At 47.1% G+C, this 23,088-nt stretch overlaps 1 protein-coding gene across 6 annotated transcripts in view; it reads left to right on the top strand.

Moving 5' to 3' along the window:
* Positions 1-8,529: 8,529 nt before the first annotated feature.
* RAVER2 (ribonucleoprotein, PTB binding 2) overlaps positions 8,530-23,088 on the top strand; it is a 57,931-nt gene continuing 43,372 nt past the window's right edge. For 5 of the 6 annotated variants that reach the window (XR_012160455.1, XM_073357439.1, XM_073357441.1 and 2 more), the window contains exon 1: positions 8,530-8,866. Coding sequence is in view for 4 of the 6 variants with exons in the window: in XM_073357439.1 (XP_073213540.1) it covers positions 8,645-8,866 (222 nt within the window). In the remaining 2 variants the exon portion in view is untranslated. The remainder of the gene's footprint in view (positions 8,867-23,088) is intronic. The other variant, XM_073357442.1, reaches the window with a different exon arrangement.

The following is a 23,088-nucleotide window of genomic DNA, read 5'->3' as shown; positions in this document are numbered from 1 at the left end:
AGTGGCCTGAAGGTGTCTATTACGAAGGGAAATGTGCTGGTGGTGTGGAAGAGGTGAACCTCTCCATGACCCTTGGGCGTATGCAGCGACAGCAGATCCAGGAGCTGTGCACTAGCTACGCGCCAACGTTCTCAGCCACCCCAGGACTGACTGAACGGGCATACCACTCCATTGACACAGGTAATGCTCACCCAATTAGGGTCCACCCTTACCGGGTGTCTCCTCAAGCTAAAACTGCTATAGAACGGGAGATCCAGGATATGTTACAGATGGGTGTAATCCGCCCCTCTGAAAGTGCATGGGCATCTCCAGTGGTTCTAGTTCCCAAACCAGATGGGGAAATACGTTTTTGCGTGGACTACCGTAAGCTAAATGCTGTAACTCGCCCAGACAACTATCCCATGCCACGCACAGATGAACTATTAGAGAAACTGGGAAGGGCCCAGTTCATCTCTACCTTGGACTTAACCAAGGGGTACTGGCAGGTACCGCTAGATGAATCTGCCAAGGAAAGGTCAGCCTTCATCACACATCTCGGGCTGTATGAATTTAATGTACTCCCTTTCGGGCTGCGAAATGCACCCGCCACTTTCCAAAGACTTGTAGATGGTCTCCTAGCGGGATTAGGAGAATATGCAGTCGCCTACCTTGACGATGTGGCCATATTTTCGGATTCCTGGGCAGACCACCTGGAACATCTACAAAAAGTCCTTGAGCGCATAAGGGAGGCAGGACTAACTGTTAAGGCTAAGAAGTGTCAAATAGGCCTAAACCGAGTGACTTACCTTGGACACCAGGTGGGTCAAGGAACTATCAGCCCCCTACAGGCCAAAGTGGATGCTATCCAAAAGTGGCCTGTCCCAAAGTCAAAGAAACAGGTTCAATCCTTCTTAGGCTTGGCCGGTTATTACAGACGATTTGTACCGCACTACAGCCAAATCGCTGCCCCACTGACAGACCTAACCAAAAAGAAACAGCCAAATGCTGTTCAGTGGACCGGAAAGTGTCAGAAGGCCTTTAACAAGCTTAAAGCGACACTCATGTCTGACCCTGTACTAAGGGCCCCAGACTTTGACAAACCGTTCCTAGTAACCACAGATGCATCCGAGCGTGGTGTGGGAGCAGTTTTAATGCAGAAAGGACCTGATCAAGAATTCCACCCTGTAGTGTTTCTCAGCAAAAAACTGTCTGAGAGGGAAAGCAACTGGTCAGTCACTGAAAAAGAATGTTATGCCATTGTCTACGCTCTGGAAAAGCTACGCCCATATGTTTGGGGACGGCGTTTCCACCTGCAAACCGACCATGCTGCACTAAAGTGGCTTCACACCGTCAAAGAAACTAACAGAAAACTTCTTCGGTGGAGTTTAGCTCTCCAAGATTTTGATTTCGACATCCAACACATCTCAGGAGCTTCTAACAAAGTGGCTGATGCACTCTCCCGTGAAAGTTTCCCAGAATCAACTGGTTAAAATCGTCCTTGAGATGTGGAAAATATTGTTAGTCTTTATGTACTTGGTAGTATATTTAGAGATGCATGTGTCTTATTAACTCTGTTTTCCTAGAGCTCCAGGAAGAAATCCCAGCCAGTGTTTCACCCTAGCTGAGATTTGGGGGGCGTGTCATAAATATAAAGGGAAGGGTAAACCCCTTTGAAATCCCTCCTGGCCAGGGGAAAGCTCCTCTCACCTGTAAAGGGTTAAGAAGCTAAAGGTAACCTCGCTGGCACCTGACCAAAATGACCAATGAGGAGACAAGATACTTTCAAAAGCTGGGAGGAGGGAGAGAAACAAAGGGTTTGTGTGTCTGTCTGTAGTCGTCTTGGCCAGGGACAGAACAGGAATGGAGCCTTAGAACTTTTAGTAAGTAATCTAGCTAGGTATGTGTTAGATTATGATTTCTTTAAATGGCTGAGAAAAGAATTGTGCTGAATAGAATAACTATTTCTGTCTGTGTATCTTTTTTGTAACTTAAGGTTTTGCCTAGAGGGGTTCTCTATGTTTTTGAATCTAATTACCCTGTAAGATATCTACCATCCTGATTTTACAGGGGGGATTTCTTTATTTCTATTTACTTCTATTTTTTATTAAAAGTCTTCTTGTAAAACACTGAATGCTTTTTCATTGTTCTCAGATCCAAGGGTTTGGGTCTGTGGTCACCTATGCAAATTGGTGAGGCTTTTTACCAAACCTTGTCCAGGAAGTAGGGTGCAAGGTTTTGGGAAGTATTTTGGGGGGAAGGACGCGTCCAAACAGCTCTTCCCCAGTAACCAGTATTAGTTTGGTGGTGGTAGCGGCCATTCCAAGGATAACGGGGGTAATATTTTGTACCTTGGGGAAGTTTTGACCTAAGCTGGTAAAGATAAGCTTAGGAGGTTTTTCATGCAGGTCCCCACATCTGTACCCTAGAGTTCAGAGTGGGGGAGGAACCTTGACAACTAGTGTAAAAGGGAAGTAATTCCATTGCCAGTGGGGTTACACTGATGTAGGTGAGAGAATCAGAAACATGTTTTGATTCGGTTTTGGGGGGTTTTGCTTCAGGCACATAGCAAAATAAAAATATTCATAAAAATACTAAATTTCAGGCATCCCACAGCAATACCCAAACCAGCAAAGATTTATGCACGTGAGTCATTTTACTCAGATGAGTAGTACAATGGTTAAAGTTACATGCAGAAGCCTTTGCTGGACTGGACCCTGCATGTGAATCCAAGTACTTAATCTGGATCTCTACTGAGAATTTAACACTTTATAGAATGAGACTTGAAAAATGCAATGTTCATATAATAATTTAATAGTCCTTTCTGTCAATGCAACTGGCTTCACATGATCGAAGTAATAAATACTTGCTTAATCTTTATCTGTAAGATTTAGCTCTTTAAATGTCTCTAAACAAGAAAAAAAATGGATAGACTTATCTGACCTATTAAGCACTCACAGTGCAATAGGCTCTGACATGAGTTTTATTCCACTAATGAAACAAAACTATATAGTTTCTGAACCATTTCTTTTAGCATGGCACATTAACCTTCCATTACCAGATACCCTGCAGCCCATTTAAAAGCCAATAAAGTAAGCAATTTTTGAGAAGGTAATCATTATAGGGAGGATTAATTGTCAATAACATAATTAACTAAAACAATCCATTTTCTAAAAGTAGGAATATTTTTAGTGGGCTCAATAATTTAACTGCTCTCAAAATCTGATTATTTCATTGTTATATGGTGCTTGTATCTTGAAAAATAAAAAAGCAAAGCTACAACTGAATGATAACTTAATCTAGAAATGAATCTTTCTAACAGATTATAAAAGTGTTTCAGTACTTTTAATAGAGCTATCAACTTTTTCATGGTCCAAGAAATACATTTTCTAAATAGTCGACAACATGATTTGTTTGTGTACTTGATTTGAGGATATAGTACTTAGCATCAATATTTCAATAATTGGTTGATATGAAAATCCTTCTCTGGCAAAATTGCCTCATTTGAAGAAATTAAGACTTTTCATTGGCAGATTTTATCTTTCCCAAGGATTTTGTATAACATTGGATATTATCTGTGTTGTAACTATAACTTTCTTGGAGCATCTATCACCACTAAGGACTGAACTGCTGGCAGAATAGTCATGCTAAAAGTATTTTTCTAGTTTCCTTTCTTTATTAGCTTTACTATCAGTGGTTGAGGCCTCTAGGTTCTACTGTAATAAAAATAATAATTTGTAAATCCTCTAATAGTAACAATATAAGCCTGTACCACGTAGCGTGTGCTGAAAGACAAATTTCATCGCTTCAAAAATGTCTGAGATATTAAAAAGTCTCCATTTGAGATTTGGGAAGTATCAGCTCCTAGACTCTTAAGAAAAAAGATGTATACTCCTCCTTTGGACTTGTGATTTCTAAACTTTTTAAATATATGTAAAGGACTGCAGGAGCAATTTTATTAGCTGATGAAAATTCTGGACTATGAGATTAAGGGGTGGTAACCCAATGAACTGAAACTTGTTTGCCTCACTGAAAACTTTCAGATCAATATGCCAAAAGACAACAGGCTTTTTTTTTCTTTACTGGATTTTTAAAAATAATTTTAATCCATTTGAAACTAATTTTAGAAGTAACAAAGGCCCCAGGATTCTTAGGAATCTTAACTTGCTAAGTTTCAGAGTAGCAGCCGTGTTGGTCTGTATCCACAAAAAGAAAAGGAGGACTTGTGGCACCTTAGAGACTAACAAATTTATTTGAGCATAAGCTTTCGGGAGCTACAGCTCACTTCATCGGATGCATGAACTTGCTAAGGTTTGCTAAATCCATTCTTTCAAATTTAGCCAAATTGGTGTCCAAAGTTTGTGAAGTTGCACTGTACCAAAGCAAAATTTCTGCAAAACTTCATGCATGTGTTACTAGACGACTTTTCCAGTGGCTCATTTGTATTTCGTCACAAAAGGATGACTTCTATTATTACAGCACTGTGGATCTGGTTTATTCATCTGATTTGATTTTTCTATAATTGGCTTTGTCTGTTGCTGATGAGAAATAAGATCAGAAAAAGAAGACCATCTTGGCCTAGGCCTGCTATTTCACATCTTTTATTTTGTTTTATCTAAGGTCTAGTTTACCATTTTTCACCCCCATTCACTTCACTCTCCTCTAGAAACCTAAGAATATGTTTTCACAAGGAAATTCTAGAAAAACTGATGAAGGGGTGTTAGACCTAAGAAACCTAGTTAGTTAGCAGGGTTTAACTAACAAAATGGTAAATATGCCAGAGCTGCTGTAACATGGCTACAGTAGAGGCCCCACTAGATTTCTGTTCATCTGAATGGGTGGCAGGAGTGGGAATTCTCTAATGTAACTGAGGCTTAAGTATTTCTTGAATTTATTTATATTCTGTGCTTAAATCTCTGTCCTTCTCCAATAACTGATTATTTATTACCTTTTGTATGAAACTGCTTCCCCTTTATTCGTACTTTAGCAAACTGTCAAATGCTTGAAACCATCACTAGCGTGATACGTTTTTCTCCCAAGTTTATTCTACCTCTTCTTGAAAATCTGTTCTCACCTTAAAATACAGCCCAATGGAAATCACCTCCGACCTCTCTTATTTTATATCCATGAGACCTGTTACCGTTTTGTTGCCTTTATGCTATAGCCTCTCTCCACTAGTATCCTTCCTGTTGTGCTATGACCAATGCAACAAACAATGTTCCATATGGAGGGAGAGTCTAATAAATGCCTGGTATAGGGACACCACTGATCCTTTGATAAACGTTTTGGCCTACTTTACTTTATTTACACAGTTCAGCATGTGGCTTTCAGTAAAGTCCTGCTTTTTTTATGTAGTTTTTCATCTGAGATAAGTAAGGCTATGTCTACACTACAGCCTATGTTGGTATAACTTGTGTCGCTGAGGAGTGTGAATAAACCATCCCCCCCCCCCCCCCGAGTGCCATAAGTTACACCATTTAAGTGCTCGTGTTCTGCCATTTGCAGAGGTGGGTTTTTTACGCCAACGGGAGAGCTCTCCCGTCGGCATAGAGCGCCTTCACCAGACACGCTGCAGCAGCACAGCAACATTGGTACAACTGCGCTGCTGCAGCGCTGTACATGTGGACATGGCTTGAGAGAGAGAGAGGTTAAGTGTTTTAACTGACATCATAGGGGATTTAATAGGGAAATAAAAGCCCCAAGATCCCTCTAGTTTCTATTCCTTTCTTCACACAAGCAGAGCAAGGAGGTTGCTCCTTGAAAGAGAGACCAGTAAATGGGATATGGGATTTCAACTTCGCCAGGCAGATGGACCAAACCATGCAATTATGAGACTTCTTAGGCCTGATAAACAAAGCATTTTGGGGGCATAAATTATTGGGGCTAATCAGTCAGTTGACACACTGATAACTTGTTCATATCTGATCCTTATTCTTACCAGAGTTGTACTGGAATTTGGCTCCTTCTGTCTTTCAAAGAGACTTTTCTTTGCTTCATAATATAAATTCCATAATAAAAGTCATTGTTAGAGACTAGAAGTCATTAGAAGTTTAGAGTGTAGTGTTGCGGAGGATTTGTCAGTTCAGCAAAATGGGCAAGGATAGCAGAGAAAGCAATTAAAATGTTTCTATTAGAGTTGGTTAAAAAATTACAGGTTTCAGAGTAACAGCCGTGTTAGTCTGTATTCGCAAAAAGAAAAGGAGGACTTGTGGCACCTTAGAGACTAACCAATTTATTTGAGCATAAGCTTTCGTGAGTTACAGCTCACTTCATCGGATGCATACTGTGGAAAGTGTAGAAGATCTTTTTATACCCATAAAGCATGAAAAAATACCTCCTCCCACCCCACTCTCCTGCTGGTAATAGCTTATCTAAAGTGATAATTACCAGCAGGAGAGTGGGGTGGGAGGAGGTATTTTTTCATGCTTTATGAGTATAAAAAGATCTACACTTTCCACTGAATGCATCCGATGAAGTGAGCTGTAGCTCACAAAAGCTTATGCTCAAATAAATTGGTTAGTCTCTAAGGTGCCACAAGTACTCCTTTTCTTTTTTTTAAAAAATTACAAAAATTCTTAACAAAATTTTTATAAAAAATGTGTCCTATTTTTCAACTAGCTCAAGCTTCACTAAGAGTGAGGTGATAAGTAACTTAGAAAATATACAGACTGATGTACCATAAAAACTAGAATGAGGTGACACTTCCTGTTGGGGTTGGAATCTATTAAATGAGACATAGCACCAAAAGTTCTGACCATCTGTATTTACCATATTTCCATAAGACTTCACACAAGAATGGGAATGTTAAGAACAGTGTCTTAGCCAAATGCCCATCTTGGGTAATTATATTTTGCCTACCTAAAATCTTCCCTGCATTTTTAATAAGATACACTATCCTTGCTAACTTTCTGTCCTAAATTGTTGTATTATTCATGTGCTGTGAAGCAGCTGTCGCCCCACAAGTGATTCTATTTCAGCTGGTCCTGAGGGCATGTACATAGGGAAATGTGTATTATGGGGGAAAGTGGAAGACATGGCAAGGTGGGATCTTGAGCTACAGGATGCAGAATTTGAAAGGATATAGGGTGAAGCAGAATGAAGTGGTGTCCCAGAGGAGTGTGGGGATCAAAGGGAGCGTGCATGGGGCGGAACAAGTTTATCTGCTGCTGGATCTTGGTGGAGCCAAGCACAAGGTGTAGATTTTATGGATGTAATAGCACTGGCTATGTTTATGTAAAAAATTCAGCTGCAGCTGGCTTTTTACCCTTTCCTGTGGAAGACCTAGGGAGAGAGAACAATTTATGAGAGGAAAGGTCAATGGATTCCTGCTGTGAGGGAGTGTATTGTATATGGAGGTTTGGAATACAGAAAAGGTGCAGTGATGTGCCAGCTGCATTGAATAGTTGGGGATAAAATTAGGGTGGCAGGCTGTGTGCATAGTGGGAGTCTTAGGGGTGCAGTAGGTACTGGGATGTAGTACACTCACAGGGAGAAGAGGTTGGGATGTAGTAGGCTCTCAGGGAGAAGGGTGCAAGTGGGAGTCCTGGTAGCAGTGGCATTCAGTGAGACCGGGGTAGCAATGTAGAGATCCTGGGACCATGGGCTGGTGGACAACAGTGGAGCCCCAGGGTCAGTGGGTGTAGGGGGAGGAGGTGCACTGTGCAGGGGGGTACAATACAATCCCAGGCTCAGTAGGTGAATGAAGGAATGTACGGGGGGCAGGGTACAGTGAAGTCACAACCTCAATCACTGTGTGGGGAGAGAGAGTGCACTGAGGGGCAGGGTAGGGTACAGTGGAGTCCCAGGCTCAGTGAGAGGAAGATGGAAATTGGGGTCCTAGGCTCTGTGGGTGGGTGTGTGGGGGGGGTCTACTGCGAGCAGAGAGGGTGCAGGGGCATACTAGGCTTGGCGTTTGGGAGGAGCAGGGTCTACTGGGGTCAGTTGGCTGGGGTGCCACAGTGGGATCCCAGGCTCAGTGGGGGGAAAAGTGAAGGGGTGGGGGGAGCAGAGGGTGAGGGGATGGGTTTGAGGGGTACACAGGGAGCACTGGGGCCCCAGGCTGGGGGTGGGGAACAGTGAGGAATGGGTGGCCCAGGGATGGGGGTGCACAGGGTACTAGGCTCAGAGGGGCTGGGTGTACAGGTGCAGGGGTGCACGGGGGTGAGGTGGAGGAGGGTGCCCCAGGCGGGGATGAGTGGGCTGAGGGTGCCTGGGCAGGAGCTCCAGTGTGGGAGGACGGGAGGCGGGCTGAAAGGTGTGCGGGGCAGGAGTTATGGGGGTCGTAGTGCACGGGGGCGGGGGGAATAGTGGTGCCTCAGACGGGGGCGGGGGGTGAGGTCGGGTTCAAGGATGCGGCTGGCTGTGGGCGGGCTGAGGGATGCGAGGGCGTTGGAGAGCAGGGGGGCTCGGCGTGCACGGTGGTCGCGGAGCAGTGGGGAGCGAGTGGACGGGGGCGGAGAGTGGGGGGGCTCGGAGCAGTGGTGCGCCAGGCTCGGGGGCCACGGGGGCGGGGTGCGAGGGGGGAGAAATCGTGTCCCAGGCTCGGGGAGGCGCATCATGGTGCCTGGCTCTGGTCCCGGCTCTGAGTCCCGCGGACTTTCCTAGCCGCTGCAGCGGGCTGCCCCGCCCCGCCGGCTCGCCCGCCCGGCTCCCTCCCCCTGCGGGCTCGATGGCTCTCTCTGGCTGTAAGATGGCGGCAGCAGCAGAGCCGGGCACGGAGCTGTCCGGGGCTCCGCGGGAGCCGGGGCGTGGGGCGCAGCCGGAGCGCGGCGGGAAGGCGGCGCCCCTCAGCCCGCCCGCGATCGCCAGGCGGCTGGAGAGCGCCCGCCGGGAGCTGAGCAACAGGCGCAAGGTCTTGCTGAGAAACCTGCCCGAGGAGAGCAGCAACCAGGTACCGCGGCGCCCCCGCTCCGGGAGAGGAGCCAGCCGGGCCGGGGGGACCCCAGAGCCGACACAGGGCAGGCAGGAGGCGGCCGCCATTCTGTGCCCTCCCAAGGGGAGTCCTGGAGAGCGGATCCTCGACATCGTCCGGCCCTTCGGGGTCCCGCTCCTAGCCCGCACACAGCGCCCCCCCGGTCCCGCTCCGAGCCGTCTTCCCTCCTCCTCCGCACACAGCCCCCCCGAGTCCCGTTCAGAGCCCCCTTCCTCCCCCCCTGCACACAGCGCCCCCCTCCGGGTCCCGTTCCGAGTCCCCTTCCCCCTCCCCCCTCCGGGTCCCGCTCCGAGTCCCCTTCCTCCTCCCCCCGCACACAGCGCCCCCCTCCGGGTCCCGCTCCGAGTCCCCTTCCTCCCCCCCTGCACACAGCGCCCCCCTCCGGGTCCCGTTCCGAGTCCCCTTCCCCCTCCCCCCTCCGGGTCCCGCTCCGAGCCGCCTTCCCTCCTCCCCCGCACACAGCGCCCCCCGGGTCCCGCACCAAGCCGTTTTCCCTCCTCCTCCGCACACAGCCCCCCAGAGTCCCGTTCAGAGCCCCCTTCCTCCCCCCCTGCACACAGCGCCCCCCTCCGGGTCCCGTTCCGAGTCCCCTTCCTCCTCCCCCCGCACACACACACAGCATCCCCCCTCCGGGTCCCGTTCCGAGTCCCCTTCCTCCTCCCCCCTCCGGGTCCCGTTCCGAGTCCCCTTCCTCCTCCCCCCGCACACAGCGCCCCCCTCCGGGTCCCGTTCCGAGTCCCCTTCCTCCTCCCCCCGCACACAGCGCCCCCCTCCGGGTCCCGTTCCGAGTCCCCTTCCTCCTCCCCCCTCCGGGTCCCGTTCCGAGTCCCCTTCCTCCTCCCCCCGCACACAGCGCCCCCCTCCGGGTCCCGTTCCGAGTCCCCTTCCTCCTCCCCCCTCCGGGTCCCGTTCCGAGTCCCCTTCCTCCTCCCCCCGCACACAGCGCCCCCCCTCCGGGTCCCGTTCCGAGTCCCCTTCCTCCTCCCCCCGCACACAGCGCCCCCCTCCGGGTCCCGCTCCGAGTCCCCTTCCTCCTCCCCCCGCACACAGCGCCCCGCTCCGGGTCCCGTTCCGAGTCCCCTCCCCCCCGCGCACACACACAGCATCCCCCCTCCGGGTCCCGTTCCGAGTCCCTTTCCTCCTCCCCCCGCACACAGCGCCCCCCTCCGGGTCCCGTTCCGAGTCCCCTTCCTCCTCCCCCCGCACACAGCGCCCCCCTCCGGGTCCCGCTCCGAGTCCCCTTCCTCCTCCCCCCGCACACAGCGCCCCCCCTCCGGGTCCCGTTCCGAGTCCCCTTCCTCCTCCCCCCGCACACAGCGCCCCCCCTCCGGGTCCCGTTCCGAGTCCCCTTCCTCCTCCCCCCGCACACAGCGCCCCCCTCCGGGTCCCGCTCCGAGTCCCCTTCCTCCTCCCCCCGCACACAGCGCCCCCCCTCCGGGTCCCGCTCCGAGTCCCCTTCCTCCTCCCCCCGCACACAGCGCCCCCCCTCCGGGTCCCGTTCCGAGTCCCCTTCCTCCTCCCCCCGCACACAGCGCCCCCCCTCCGGGTCCCGTTCCGAGTCCCCTTCCTCCTCCCCCCGCACACAGCGCCCCCCTCCGGGTCCCGCTCCGAGTCCCCTTCCTCCTCCCCCCGCACACAGCGCCCCCCCTCCGGGTCCCGTTCCGAGTCCCCTTCCTCCTCCCCCCGCACACAGCGCCCCGCTCCGGGTCCCGTTCCGAGTCCCCTTCCTCCTCCCCCCGCACACAGCGCCCCCCTCCGGGTCCCGTTCCGAGTCCCCTTCCTCCTCCCCCCGCACACAGCGCCCCCCTCCGGGTTCCGTTCCGAGTCCCCTCCCCCCCCGCGCACACACACAGCATCCCCCCTCCGGGTCCCGTTCCGAGTCCCTTTCCTCCTCCCCCCGCACACAGCGCCCCCCTCCGGGTCCCGTTCCGAGTCCCCTTCCTCCTCCCCCCGCACACACACACAGCATCCCCCCTCCGGGTCCCGTTCCGAGTCCCTTTCCTCCTCCCCCCGCACACAGCGCCCCCCTCCGGGTCCCGTTCCGAGTCCCTTTCCTCCTCCCCCCGCACACACACACAGCATCCCCCCTCCGGGTCCCGTTCCGAGTCCCTTTCCTCCTCCCCCCCGCACACACACACAGCATCCCCCCTCCGGGTCCCGTTCCGAGTCCCTTTCCTCCTCCCCCCGCACACACACACAGCATCCCCCCTCCGGGTCCCGTTCCGAGTCCCCTTCCTCCTCCCCCCGCACACAGCGCCCCCCTCCGGGTCCCGCTCCGAGTCCCCTTCCTCCTCCCCCCGCACACAGCGCCCCCCCTCCGGGTCCCGTTCCGAGTCCCTTTCCTCCTCCCCCCGCACACAGCGCCCCCCTCCGGGTCCCGTTCCGAGTCCCCTTCCTCCTCCCCCCGCACACAGCGCCCCGCTCCGGGTCCCGTTCCGAGTCCCTTTCCTCCTCCCCCCGCACACAGCGCCCCCCTCCGGGTCCCGTTCCGAGTCCCTTTCCTCCTCCCCCCGCACACAGCGCCCCCCTCTGGGTCCCGTTCCGAGTCCCTTTCCTCCTCCCCCCGCACACAGCGCCCCCTTCTGGGTCCCGTTCCGAGTCCCCTTCCTCCTCCCCCCGCATACAGCGCCCTCCTCCGGGTCCCGCTCCGAGTCCCCTTCCTCCTCCCCCCGCACACAGCGCCCTCCTCCGGGTCCCGCTCCGAGTCCCCTTCCTCCTCCCCCCGCACACAGCGCCCTCCTCCGGGTCCCGCTCCGAGTCCCCTTCCTCCTCCCCCCGCACACAGCGCCCCCCTCCGGGTCCCGTTCCGAGTCCCCTTCCTCCTCCCCCCGCACACAGCGCCCCCCCTCCGGGTCCCGTTCCGAGTCCCCTTCCTCCTCCCCCCGCACACAGCGCCCCGCTCCGGGTCCCGTTCCGAGTCCCCTTCCTCCTCCCCCCGCACACAGCGCCCTCCTCCGGGTCCCGCTCCGAGTCCCCTTCCTCCTCCCCCCGCACACAGCGCCCCCCTCCGGGTCCCGTTCCGAGTCCCCTTCCTCCTCCCCCCGCACACAGCGCCCCCCTCCGGGTCCCGTTCCGAGTCCCCTTCCTCTCCCTCCCCCACACAGCGCCCCCCCGGGTCCTGCTCTGAGCCCCCTTTCCCCTGCGCACAGCGGCCCCTGAGTCCCGCGCCCGAGCCCCCTCTCCCCCCGCCGCACACAGGGCCTCCCCGGGGTCCGGCTCCGACCTTTCTTTCCCCTCCCCACTCAGCGCCCAGCACCCCATGGGTGCCTAATTATACTTTCTCACTTGACTTGTGAGAGTTTACCTTCCTTTCTGTTTTCCTCGGTAGGATTTGACATCCAATTGTTAAAGGATGTCTTTTTTTTATCTAACTGCCTCTTTTACACTGTTTAACTATGACCGCACTCTTTGGTCCTCTTATTGTTTTTATTTTATTTGGGGTAAGCAAATAGTTTGAGCCTCCATTATAGTGTTTTTTAAAAGTTTCCATGCATCTTCCAGGCAGTTCACTGTTTGTGACTGTTTCTTTTAATTTTAATACCTTCCTCATTTTTGTGTAGTTCCCTTTTTTGTAGTTAAATCTACTGTGCTGGGTTTCTTGGGTATTTTCCCCCCTGAAAGGATGTTAAATTTAATTACATTGTGGTCATCATCATTACCCAGTGCTTCAGCTAGATTCACCTCTTGGAGCAGATCCTGTGTCCTGCTAAATCAAGGACTAAATTAAGAATTGCCTCTCCCTTTGTGGGTTCCAGGGCAAGCTACTCCAAGAAGCAATCATTTTTGGTGTCTAGAAATTTCATCTCTGCATCCCATCTTGAGGCGACAAGTTCCCAGCGAATATGGGGATAGTTGAAATCCCCCATTATTATTGGGGGTTTTGTTTTTGTAGCCTCTCTAATCTCCCTGAGCATTTTACAGTCACTGTCGTCATCCTGGTCAGATAACTGGTAGTATATTCCTACTGCTATACTCTTATTATTCAAGCATGGAATTTCTATCCATACTAATATTATGCTTCAGTTTGATTCATTAAAGATTTTTATTATATTTGACTTTATGCTTTCTTTCACATATAGTGGCACTCCCCAACCGGCATGGTCTATCGTTCCTGTATATTTTGTACCCTGGTATTACCGTGTCCCATTGCTTATCATCATTCCACCAACTTTCTGTGATGCATACTATATCAATATCCTCATTTAATACCAGGCACTCAAATTCGTGCATCTTAGTATTTAAGCTTCTTGCATTTGTAAATAAGCACTTATAACTTTTGTCAATATATAGTTGTCTGCCTCCATGTGATGTCGCTGAATGGGACTCTCTTTCGTTTGACTGTTTCTCGAGTTCTTATCTGTACTTTATTAACTTCTGTCCTTTCCTGTTTACTAGGATATAAACTAGCACCTTTAATAAATCATCCCCTAAGGGATGTGTCTGTCTGAACTGTATGCACCTCAACACCTGTCAGCTTTCCCCCAGCCCTTAGTTTAAAAACTCCTCTACAACATTTTCAATTTTATATGCCAACAGTCTGGTTTTGGTTCCTGCTCAGAGCCCCCCTCACTAACCCCTCACACACAACACCCATCGAATCCTGCTTAGCCCCCCTCACTATCTCCAGGGGGATCCTGTTCAGAGCCCCCCCACCCAACCTTTGCACACTGTCCCCCACAGGATCCTGCCCAACCCCCACCCCTTACTGTCCCCATTGGATCCCATTTGGAACCCCCTCCATGGGGTCCTGACTAGGCCCCCTCACCACGGGATCCTGCTCAGAGCCCCCTATCCCAGCCCCTTGCGCATAGCACTCCTGCAGGATCCTTCTGGGGCCCCTAACCCCCCCCCCACACACACACACACTGTTCCCCATGGGATCTTGCTCAGTAAATGCCCTCACCTGCACCATTGCACATGGTGAACCCCCTTGATATCCCCACTTAGTGGCTTTTCTCCCTTGCACCCTTACATGCAGGGCCCCACAGGATCCTGCTCAATCCTGGCCCACCCTCTTGTGCACACCACCCCTGGGGATTCTGCTCTGTGACCCCCTCACTCACCCTCTCTCATGCAGCACTCCAAAGGATCTCACTCGTTAATCCCCTCAAGCACAGCACCCCTTAGGATGTTGCTCACTTCCAGCACACTGTGCCCTTTTGGATTCAGAATAACAGATCTACCTAGGTTTCAGAGTGGTAGCCGTATTAGTCTGTATCAGCAAAAACAACGAGGAGTCCTTGTGGCACCTTAGAGACTAACAAATTTATTTGGGCATAAGCTTTTGTGGGCTAGAACCCACTTCATCAGATGTATAGAGTGGAAAATACAGGAGCAGGTATAAAAACATGAAAGGGTGGGAGTTGCCTTACCAAGTGTGAGGTCAGTCTAAGGAGACAATTCACTTAACAGCAGGATACCAAGGGAGGAAAAATAACTTTTGAAGTGGTAATGAGAGTGGCCCATTTCAGACAGTTGACAAGAAGGTGTGAGTAACAGTAGGGGGAAAATTAGTATTGGGGAAATTAGGTTTAGGTTTTGTAATGACCCAACCACTTCCAGTCTTTATTCAGGCCTAATCTGATGGTGTCCAATTTGCAATTAATTCCAGTTCTGCAGTTTCACGTTGGAGTCTGTTTTTGAAGTTTTTTTGTTGAAGAATTGCCACCTTTAGGTCTGTTACTGAGTGACCAGAGAGGTTGAACTGTTCTCCTACTGGTTTTTGAATGTTATGATTCCTGTCAGATTTGTGTCCATTTATTCTTTTGCGTAGACTCTTTCCGGTTTGGCCAGTGTACATGGCAGAGGGGCATTGCTGGCACATGATGGCATATATCACATTGGTACCTAGGGATAACTAAATTTGTGGTAGGGTTTGGCAAAGGCTCATCAGTGACATGACATTGTTTTACTCTGGGCATCCCTTTTCAGGAACTATTTTCCATACAAAAGTATAACGTGGCCCTGAATAGTTCACTCTTCTGGAAAGTTTTAGGAATGCTAGCCATTCGCTGAGACCTCTGCCCCAAAACTCCACTTGTTCTCTCCTTGATCATATATGTGGGCAGTAAGGCAGCCCTAGTCCTGTTCACCTGGCGGGTCAGAGCACTATGTGTCAAAGGAAACACTCCTGCGGTTAATATCATGGTTGGTGAACATGTTTAGGAGAGGAGGGAACTGCATGATTAACTACTTCTGTCACATTCAGTTGAGGGCCCAGCTCTCTTCTTCCATCCTTAGGATGATGGTACCACAGTGGAAGAGACCCCTTCCCATGCAAAAGGCACATGTTTCCTTATGGTTCTTTTTCTGTCTAAGTAGTAAATCCAGATTTAGAACAGCCCTCTACTCTGCATGCTCCTCCTGCAGTATCTTGCGTTTTGAGCAGGTGACAGTCTGGTCAGAGAAATGGTGGAACAAGCAATGGACTCTGTACGTCTGGCCTGAGGTAGAGGAACCCACAATGAGAAGTTTCATTTTGTTTTAAAATAATGTCCTGGACAACGGGTGGACTATTTTGTACCTTGGGGAAGTTTTGACCTAAGCTGGTAAAGATAAGCTTAGGAGGTTTTTCATGCAGGTCCCCACATCTGTAAATAGGGGAGAACTTTACTGGTTTGTTACCAGTTCCTTGCTTCAGTCAGCCACAACATGCAGTGTATTGCTAACCTCCATTTCTGTGTGGTTATCTCAAAAAAATGAGTGCTGTATGAACGGGTGTGTCATCCAATAAAATATAGCCTGTGGGTGTACGGAAGGTTGTGGTTAAATTAGCTCAATCTGATATTGCTTGATTAGGCAACCAGTGCCACAAGGAGATAATGACATTGAAGGTTTTATTGACAAATATAACACACTGGGAACTTTTTGTAACATTTTTATGGTGCCTACATGTGCCTCAGTTTCCCTCTGTATTTTGCATTGCAACGCAGTGGAGGCAAAACACTGTTCCAACAGTGCAGGAGACAAGGTGGGTGTGTCGCCTCACTGTCTGGGTGGAATGACTGGGTTGTTAAAGAACTGGTTGAAACCGACCTAAATCAACAGAGGATCCAGAAAGACAATGAGAACCCTCAACGACTGAACAGTCAACATCGAACAGCAGGAAATCCTGGCAGGCAGAACATGTGCACTGAGCTGGAGGACAAAGGAGAAAAAGTTATCTGGTGGTGGGAATAAGAGCCGCCCTTTGGAGGGATTCAGCAGCTCTCACTTGAGTCTAAGGGCAAAGGGAAGAGATCCAAAAATGCAACCCATCATTGCATGGCTTGGCCAGGATGGACTGTGGGTTAACCTTTGTCTCTCTTTGCTATCCCAAAGTCTTTCAGATTCTGTATGGCAGGTGGCTAGTAAATTGTTACCTTGTTTTGAAAAGGCTGCCTGGAATAGTTGCACTACTCACTGAGAGCATTGTTATCTGAAGTGGTACCGTGCATGCCTCCCACAGGAGTCTGGTTCAGCTAGATTGGCTGTAGGAGCCACAAAGAGAAACAGGGATTGCTGGTGCCTGAAGGCCGAGTCTTGGAGGCCCTGGACCTGCCCCTGTGTGACTGTGTATACCCTTGGGATTTGGCACACTAAAGCAGTCACTCCAAAGGGACTGATTGCAGGCTGGGGCATAGACCAGACCCTGTGCATTTATGACACAACCAAGGGACAATAACTTGTAATATGAAAGTCTGTCCATTTTATAATGATTATCTGGTATGAGTAATGGCATAAAGACATATGTCTGCCCCCTCCCTCCGTCCTCAAGGACCTTGTACTTTTCACCTATTCCACCAGCAAGCCTGGCAGTAATGACCAAGGTGTCCAAGAAAGTTGGTGATCCTGGAGAATAATTGGAAAATGTATTGTTTTAACCTTTTAATATGATTGAGCTAGCAGCATTAGTATGTAAAGCGAGAGTTGGAGTTTTGTGGAGGAGGAACTTCTTGTCCTGATATGGTTTTGAAGTGGGCATTGAATGTTCATGATAGCTCATGTAAGTACAACTATATAACAGATTGGCATGTTCTTTTAAAAGTTACTGTGAAATTCACTGATTATCAAATTATTTCCCTTGGTAAACTCTGTGTGGGTGTCTTCTTTACTGTTGTTCTGTTGAAAAGATCTGCTGGAGCCATCACTGTCCCTACCACTAAATTGTAGGGAAAGGAAAAGGTAAAAACAGCTGAAAATGCAGCAGAGTATTATGCTTCCAACCACTGTTTCTGAACCTAATTATCCCCTTGTATTAGTTATTTGGTGTCATTGTCTATTGTTGTTGCAGCTAGAACTGGTTAAAAATGTCCATTTTTTTTATGAAATATGGCTTTTTTATCAGAACAAAAATTTCTCCTAGAAATGGCCAACTTTGAATATTTTTATACAAATATTTGTACAAAATACAAAATATTTTTACATTCATCAAAACAAGAAGGCCAATTTTTTTTTTATTTTGGGGTGTTTATTAAAAAAATTTTGAAGAAAAATTTCAATGAAAATTTTTTTGTTGAAATTTTTCACAGAAGCAAAAATCATTTCATCTCTAGTAATGCCATGAATAACCATAATTTAGGACAGACATTTACTAACATGTAATTGCTGCGTTCCCTTTGGTTGGAAACTCCCCAACTTTATTCCAGACTCCACTAAGTTTCATATTCAGCATTAATAAAGTGAATAAACTTATTCCAGTATATATATAAAGGTAGTGGCTCAGGCAGTATTAATCAATGTAATCCATATGTTAGTAAACCCATCAATGCTGACAAGCTGGTAGTGTTCAGATATTTAAAAGAGATACGACTTTCTGTAATTTGTAGGTTCTTCAGTCCGGTGCTCTTGTGTCTGCATCAAGTTAAAGGGAGGGTCTCTCTTTCCTGTGGTCCTGTGACAATTAACCACCATACAGAAGAAAGCAGCAGTAATAAGCAGTATAAAAAGCTCCAGGGTGAACATACTGCTCAATGTTGTAAGGTGCTGAAAGACCTAAACTTCCACTGACCCCAATGAATCAATATATCAGTTTGAATTTCTTAACCTCATTTTGAGAAACTCTTTCCATCCAAGCCCCTCAGGTGGAGCTGCAACTGGAAATCAGAGGCATGGTAAATAGCCAGTATTTTTATACCAGTGTTTCCAGTGGTTTATTTGTTGAGTTGCAGTGAGGGCTTTGTCACAGAATACTTACTACAGGCAAACCAATGGAACCCTGTAAACAGGGAAAAGCGGGCATTGATGGTATATAGCACTTTGCAGAATCAGGTCCTTATTGAGGTGGAATCAGGCTTGACCATACATACATACATTATTGGTTACAAAGATGAATATGTGTAAGGGAGACATTTGCAAGTGGATGTTTTCCCCTGTTAATGAGGCTATATATTGACTGTGTACTATGCTCCTTATCTCCAGTTGCACCTTGAAGTTCTGTCTGAAGTTCTTTGGTGGAATGACTCTCAAATTGAGGTTAAGAAACTTTACGTGCTTCCCAAGGCCATAGAGCAAAATGTATCTTGGTCATGAAGTTTTTGAAACTTTAATCACAGCTGTGTAGACTATTATAGATTGTGATTAAATATAACTTGTTTGTTTGGGTTTTTTTTTTTGCTACCTCCTGGCCACAGATGTGGAGATGTCCAGATAGTGTGGTGATGAGTATCGTATATGAACCTCAATAGATGTTAGAAAGTTTCCCTGTCCATGCATCATCTAGTAACATCTGTTTTTCTAAGAAAATATAGAGCCTTTGCCTCTACAGGAAGAAGATTCTGAAGAAGCCGTCCAGTGCAGTCTGCAGCACCTGATGAAAAAGACTAATGAGACAATGCCGGCCTACTTGGGGCATAAAGTAAAAGTGTGGAAAGAGAACAGGAAAAAATCAAAAATGTGTACTAAAGAGTCTGCCTGCTCAGGGGCATGTTGCTTAACCTGCATACCTTTTCTTGCACAACTAATTCTTATTTCTACAAGCAATTCCACTTGCTATTGATGTGAATAAGGGATTTTTAGATTGGGCCCTTGATGAACGCTTAACCACTACCTTCATTGTCATCCTTGAAAGTCTGCACTTCCACCACTCCTCAGTTCACAGCTTCAGCTGCCGTGCTCTCCAATCATTTGCCCACTTAAATCCAGCATGTCCCAGTTACATACATTTTTTGTTCTGCTCTTGTTACCAAGTTCCCAGTATGCACCTTCATTTGATTCCTTCAGCACATTATTTTATCTCATTGTTCTTGATATGACAGACCCTGGTACACACTGTTGTAAATTTTCCATTTTAGCACAGTGTTCCTGTTTACTAATAGACAAATGCATGTTGTAAAAAATTTGGTTCATTAAACTCACATGTACTACGGCTGTCACCTGTCTGAAACTCTGGTCCAAAGAGTGTACGTGCTTTAACTTTTGGTTAGTTTTCTATTGTCAAAATTGTAAAATCGGTTGGAAATTATTTGATACCAGGCCTGGTGTTACGTTTGTTTGTCAGCAGGAGTAAGACTGTTAATCAGTTCCGCTGTTGCTTACAACAATGTACTTTTTTTCAAAATCCTTTTCTACCATATCACCTGTGTGAAAGCTGTATTAAAAAATAGCTGTTCAGGTGTTCCTCTAACAGATGGTCAAGGTTCCCCAGTTTCACTCAGACTGTCCTTTCTACTCACATGCTAGGCGGGAGAGGTATTCTGTTGACAACAGGCCTCGTTCTCGAGAATGTAAGATGCCCAGATATGACTCCTATGATACTTCAGACTTCCAAGTTATAATATATCAGTGACTTTTGCTAAATCAGGAGCTCAGTCTGTAGACTATTTCTTTACCATTATCGTCGCGATTGGGAAAATATAGTCAGAGTGCACCAGAGTCCCAATCACTTCCCTAGTTTTCCATGGAGCTTAGCTGGCCATGTCGAGAATGTTGAGCCACTTGTGAGCAGCAGCATCCTTTTACAAAGCTTGGTCTCTAAAGAAATGCTCCTTCAGTCTTTGTAAAGCACACTCCTCCGCATTTAGTTGTCCTTACAAAATTGGAGTGGTGTCATCTGTTCTTATTAGTCAGTTTATTGCTTCATTACTACCCAAGGTAAAAAGGCAGGAGACAAGATGCCAAAGAATCACAGGAGGACAAGGATGTAATTATATTCTCCAGGGTGAGGCAAGAAATATATCTGTCCCCCCCGTCCAATATTCAATATTTTTACCAAACTATCATATGGTGCATCTTTCCTGGCCAGAAAAACGTATATCAGAGTGTCACTATCATAGATAGATTGCCACTGTAATGTCAAGCCTTATCACATAGAGACTTACAGGCAACCTTGATCATTTAATGGTTGCTTATTTATTGTGTGTTGGTGTTTGGTGATCTAGCAGCTACCTCATTGCAAGCAGTCTCCTGCTATTAATCTGTCTTCTGGGGTGTCTCTGTGCTGTCAGTTGTGAGGAATTAATATATTTGCACTGTTGGAGAATACAGCTGCATGAACTGCTATGCTAGCCACCATGTTGGGAATGTCCATGATGCCCTCAAACATACATCATTAATTGAATGATTTTGGAACTTGTATAAAACCTCCAAGAGTGTTCTTAGACACAGGTAGGCACACTGGAAAGTGCCCATAATTCTGTGCCCTGAGAACTGTGGAATAGCTGTGCAGAACTTCCATTATACAAATAGAGTTGTAAACTGCTATATAGACAAGATTTGATTTTACTAGGCTGCATTCTTGATAAATGGTAAATTAGGCTTCTGTTTTAGTTTTGTGCTTATCCTTTGTGGATTATGAGATTTGTTTCTGATTTAGTTGTCTCAAGGTTCTTAATTGTCTCATTAGTTAGTCCTCATCAGTACCTCATTAATTTCAGTATAAGTAGTTGTATATGAATTTGGTATAAATGAGCAGTTCAAAGACATTGATGTCATGCCAGTTAGAATCCTTTATAGTTAATATCAGAATTGAGGGCTTGGTTTTCCTTGTTGCTGAAATTTGCAGCAAGATCTCATGACTTTAGTTTAGGATTAGGAGTCTGAGTAGAGCTGTTTGGTTCTAATGCCCCCTGTCTGCTTTTCTAAGCTAAAGTATCAAATGATTCACTTGCTCTGAAAGAGAAAGGTGTTTTGCACTAAATGGATTATTTTTAAAAGCTGTTACATTGTTCTATTGTCATGCATATTTCTGCTTTTATCCTGTGGTAATTTCTGCAACTAGAGGCAATATCTATAATCTTATGGAAGGGGATTCTCTCCTATAGCAAAAGACACACGGGGGAGGGGAGTTGCAGGAGGACTGAAATCAATTTTTCATTTCAGTTCAGTGATTTAAAATTTTTTTTGACAACCTTCCTATAGCTTGTCAAGCCAAAAAAGAGACAGCTCATTTAGGAATCTGTCAGAGGCAGGCGCAGTCCATCTGGGATGGGGATTTACACTGTGTTTGCGGCTTGATGCCAGGTGTCCACTTATTGTTAGTGTCCATCTTTGATCCAATGGCAGGTTGCTACTTAGTGCTATGCCATTTTCATCATTTTTCTCCTTTCTCTCAGGGTTATGCACAATGTTTCCTCATTGCTTTTTGACTGGAAATTTTTAATGAACCCAAATAATTTGAAGGAATATCGTTCTTCCACTCCTTTGTGTCCTTGTGAAGTAGCAAGTCCCTTTGTTTCTCAGTCTCTCTGCGGTCATATTGCTTGTATGTGAAAGGTTTACTGTGCTGGATAACTAGTACCTTTCTTGCCCTAGGCTGTCTATGCTCTTTTGTTTGCTGCTTTTCTTTGGTGTATTGTTTTTCTCTTTTTTACTCCCTCCAGTGCGCTCCCCTATTTTTTATCTTCTATTTAGTTTACATGCTCCCCTGTACACCTACTATGGTGATCTAAAACTATAATTCCCTACAACTGTGCTTATCAATACTCTAATCTGGCTCGGCAGATAAGGAAGTGTTTGTTTTTCATTCCTTATGCAGGACAGTCCTTGGGAAGCTAGTGTTGTCATATCTTAATCAATATGCTAGCTCTGTTTTGATAGTTCTGTGTGTTATGACAAAAATAAATGGGTGTGAGAGAGTCCATAGGATGGTTGCTTCTTAGGTTTGTAATTGGTGTTGCAAACATGACTTTGAATATCCAGAGAAGGACCAGTCAGTGTGCATTAAACTTTTGCACTTCCAAAGAATAGGTTGTGGCCCAGAATTGCAGACTTGCCTTTCTTTCTAGCTGCATAGATTATCCTGCGAGTGAGGGGGGAATGGTGTGGGTAAAATCTTTAGAGCCCTCCTCAGAGTGGCCACTGCCCATATACCGTAAGCAGGTGAAGGGGATCTCCCTGATCTTGCAGCCCTTACTTATGTGAGTAGTTCAACTGAAGCATGGAGTGAAAAATTGCAAATTCCTTAAAGTGGGGAATATGTCTTTGTATGTGCTAGTACAGGGCATAGCACAATGAAGCCCAATCTTGATTAGGGCTTTTGGGGTGTTAAAGCCCTTCCTGTTGTTTAATATTTATGACTGTGTCTGGCAACTGATGTGTGGTTAGAGGAACTGAGCATCCTTAACCTAGCCAGTCATTAGTTTACAGGAAATAAAAAAATAGTACAGTTCATTTTGTTTTTTTGTCTATACCTCTATTAATACAATCTAGTGCTGTATGTTGCATTTTTTATACTGTAGCAGATGGTCTCTGACTTTTCCACAATAACTAGCATATATTTTTCCTGTTTAGCAAATTTTCATATTCTCTTGCTTGGTTCCTTTTCCAAAATTGGTTTATTTTATACCTACACTGAACTGCACTTATCTGTTGACCCGTTCATTTAAATGATCCAAAACCTTTTGAATCTTGATGCCTAACTCATTATTTTCTGTGTACTGTCTTGAAACTTGAATGTCTTTTTTCAGGCAGTTTTCCACCTTTCTGCTTTGACTGCCTGCACCAATGAAAACAAAGCCTTTTCTAGTTAGGAAAAGATTTTTTAAAAAATTGACTAGCCAAAATATGTTGTTTTGCCCAACTAGTTTAAAAACAAAATTTGTTCCCATGTCAAGAATATGTATGTGAAGTTTCACCATGCAGCCATTTATTAAGGACCAAGTTATGAACCATTAAAGTAAGGTTTATATGGGCACCTTCACTAGACTCATTACTATAGGAACCCTGACAGGCACCATTATAATTGTTTTTAATTTTTGTTGCTA

Source organism: Lepidochelys kempii, chromosome 8 (assembly GCF_965140265.1).
Source record: "Lepidochelys kempii isolate rLepKem1 chromosome 8, rLepKem1.hap2, whole genome shotgun sequence".
In the NCBI taxonomy this organism is placed as follows: domain Eukaryota; kingdom Metazoa; phylum Chordata; order Testudines; family Cheloniidae; genus Lepidochelys; species Lepidochelys kempii.
The sequence above is the reverse complement of the archived record's forward strand: the minus strand, read 5'-3'. Positions and strand labels throughout refer to the sequence as shown.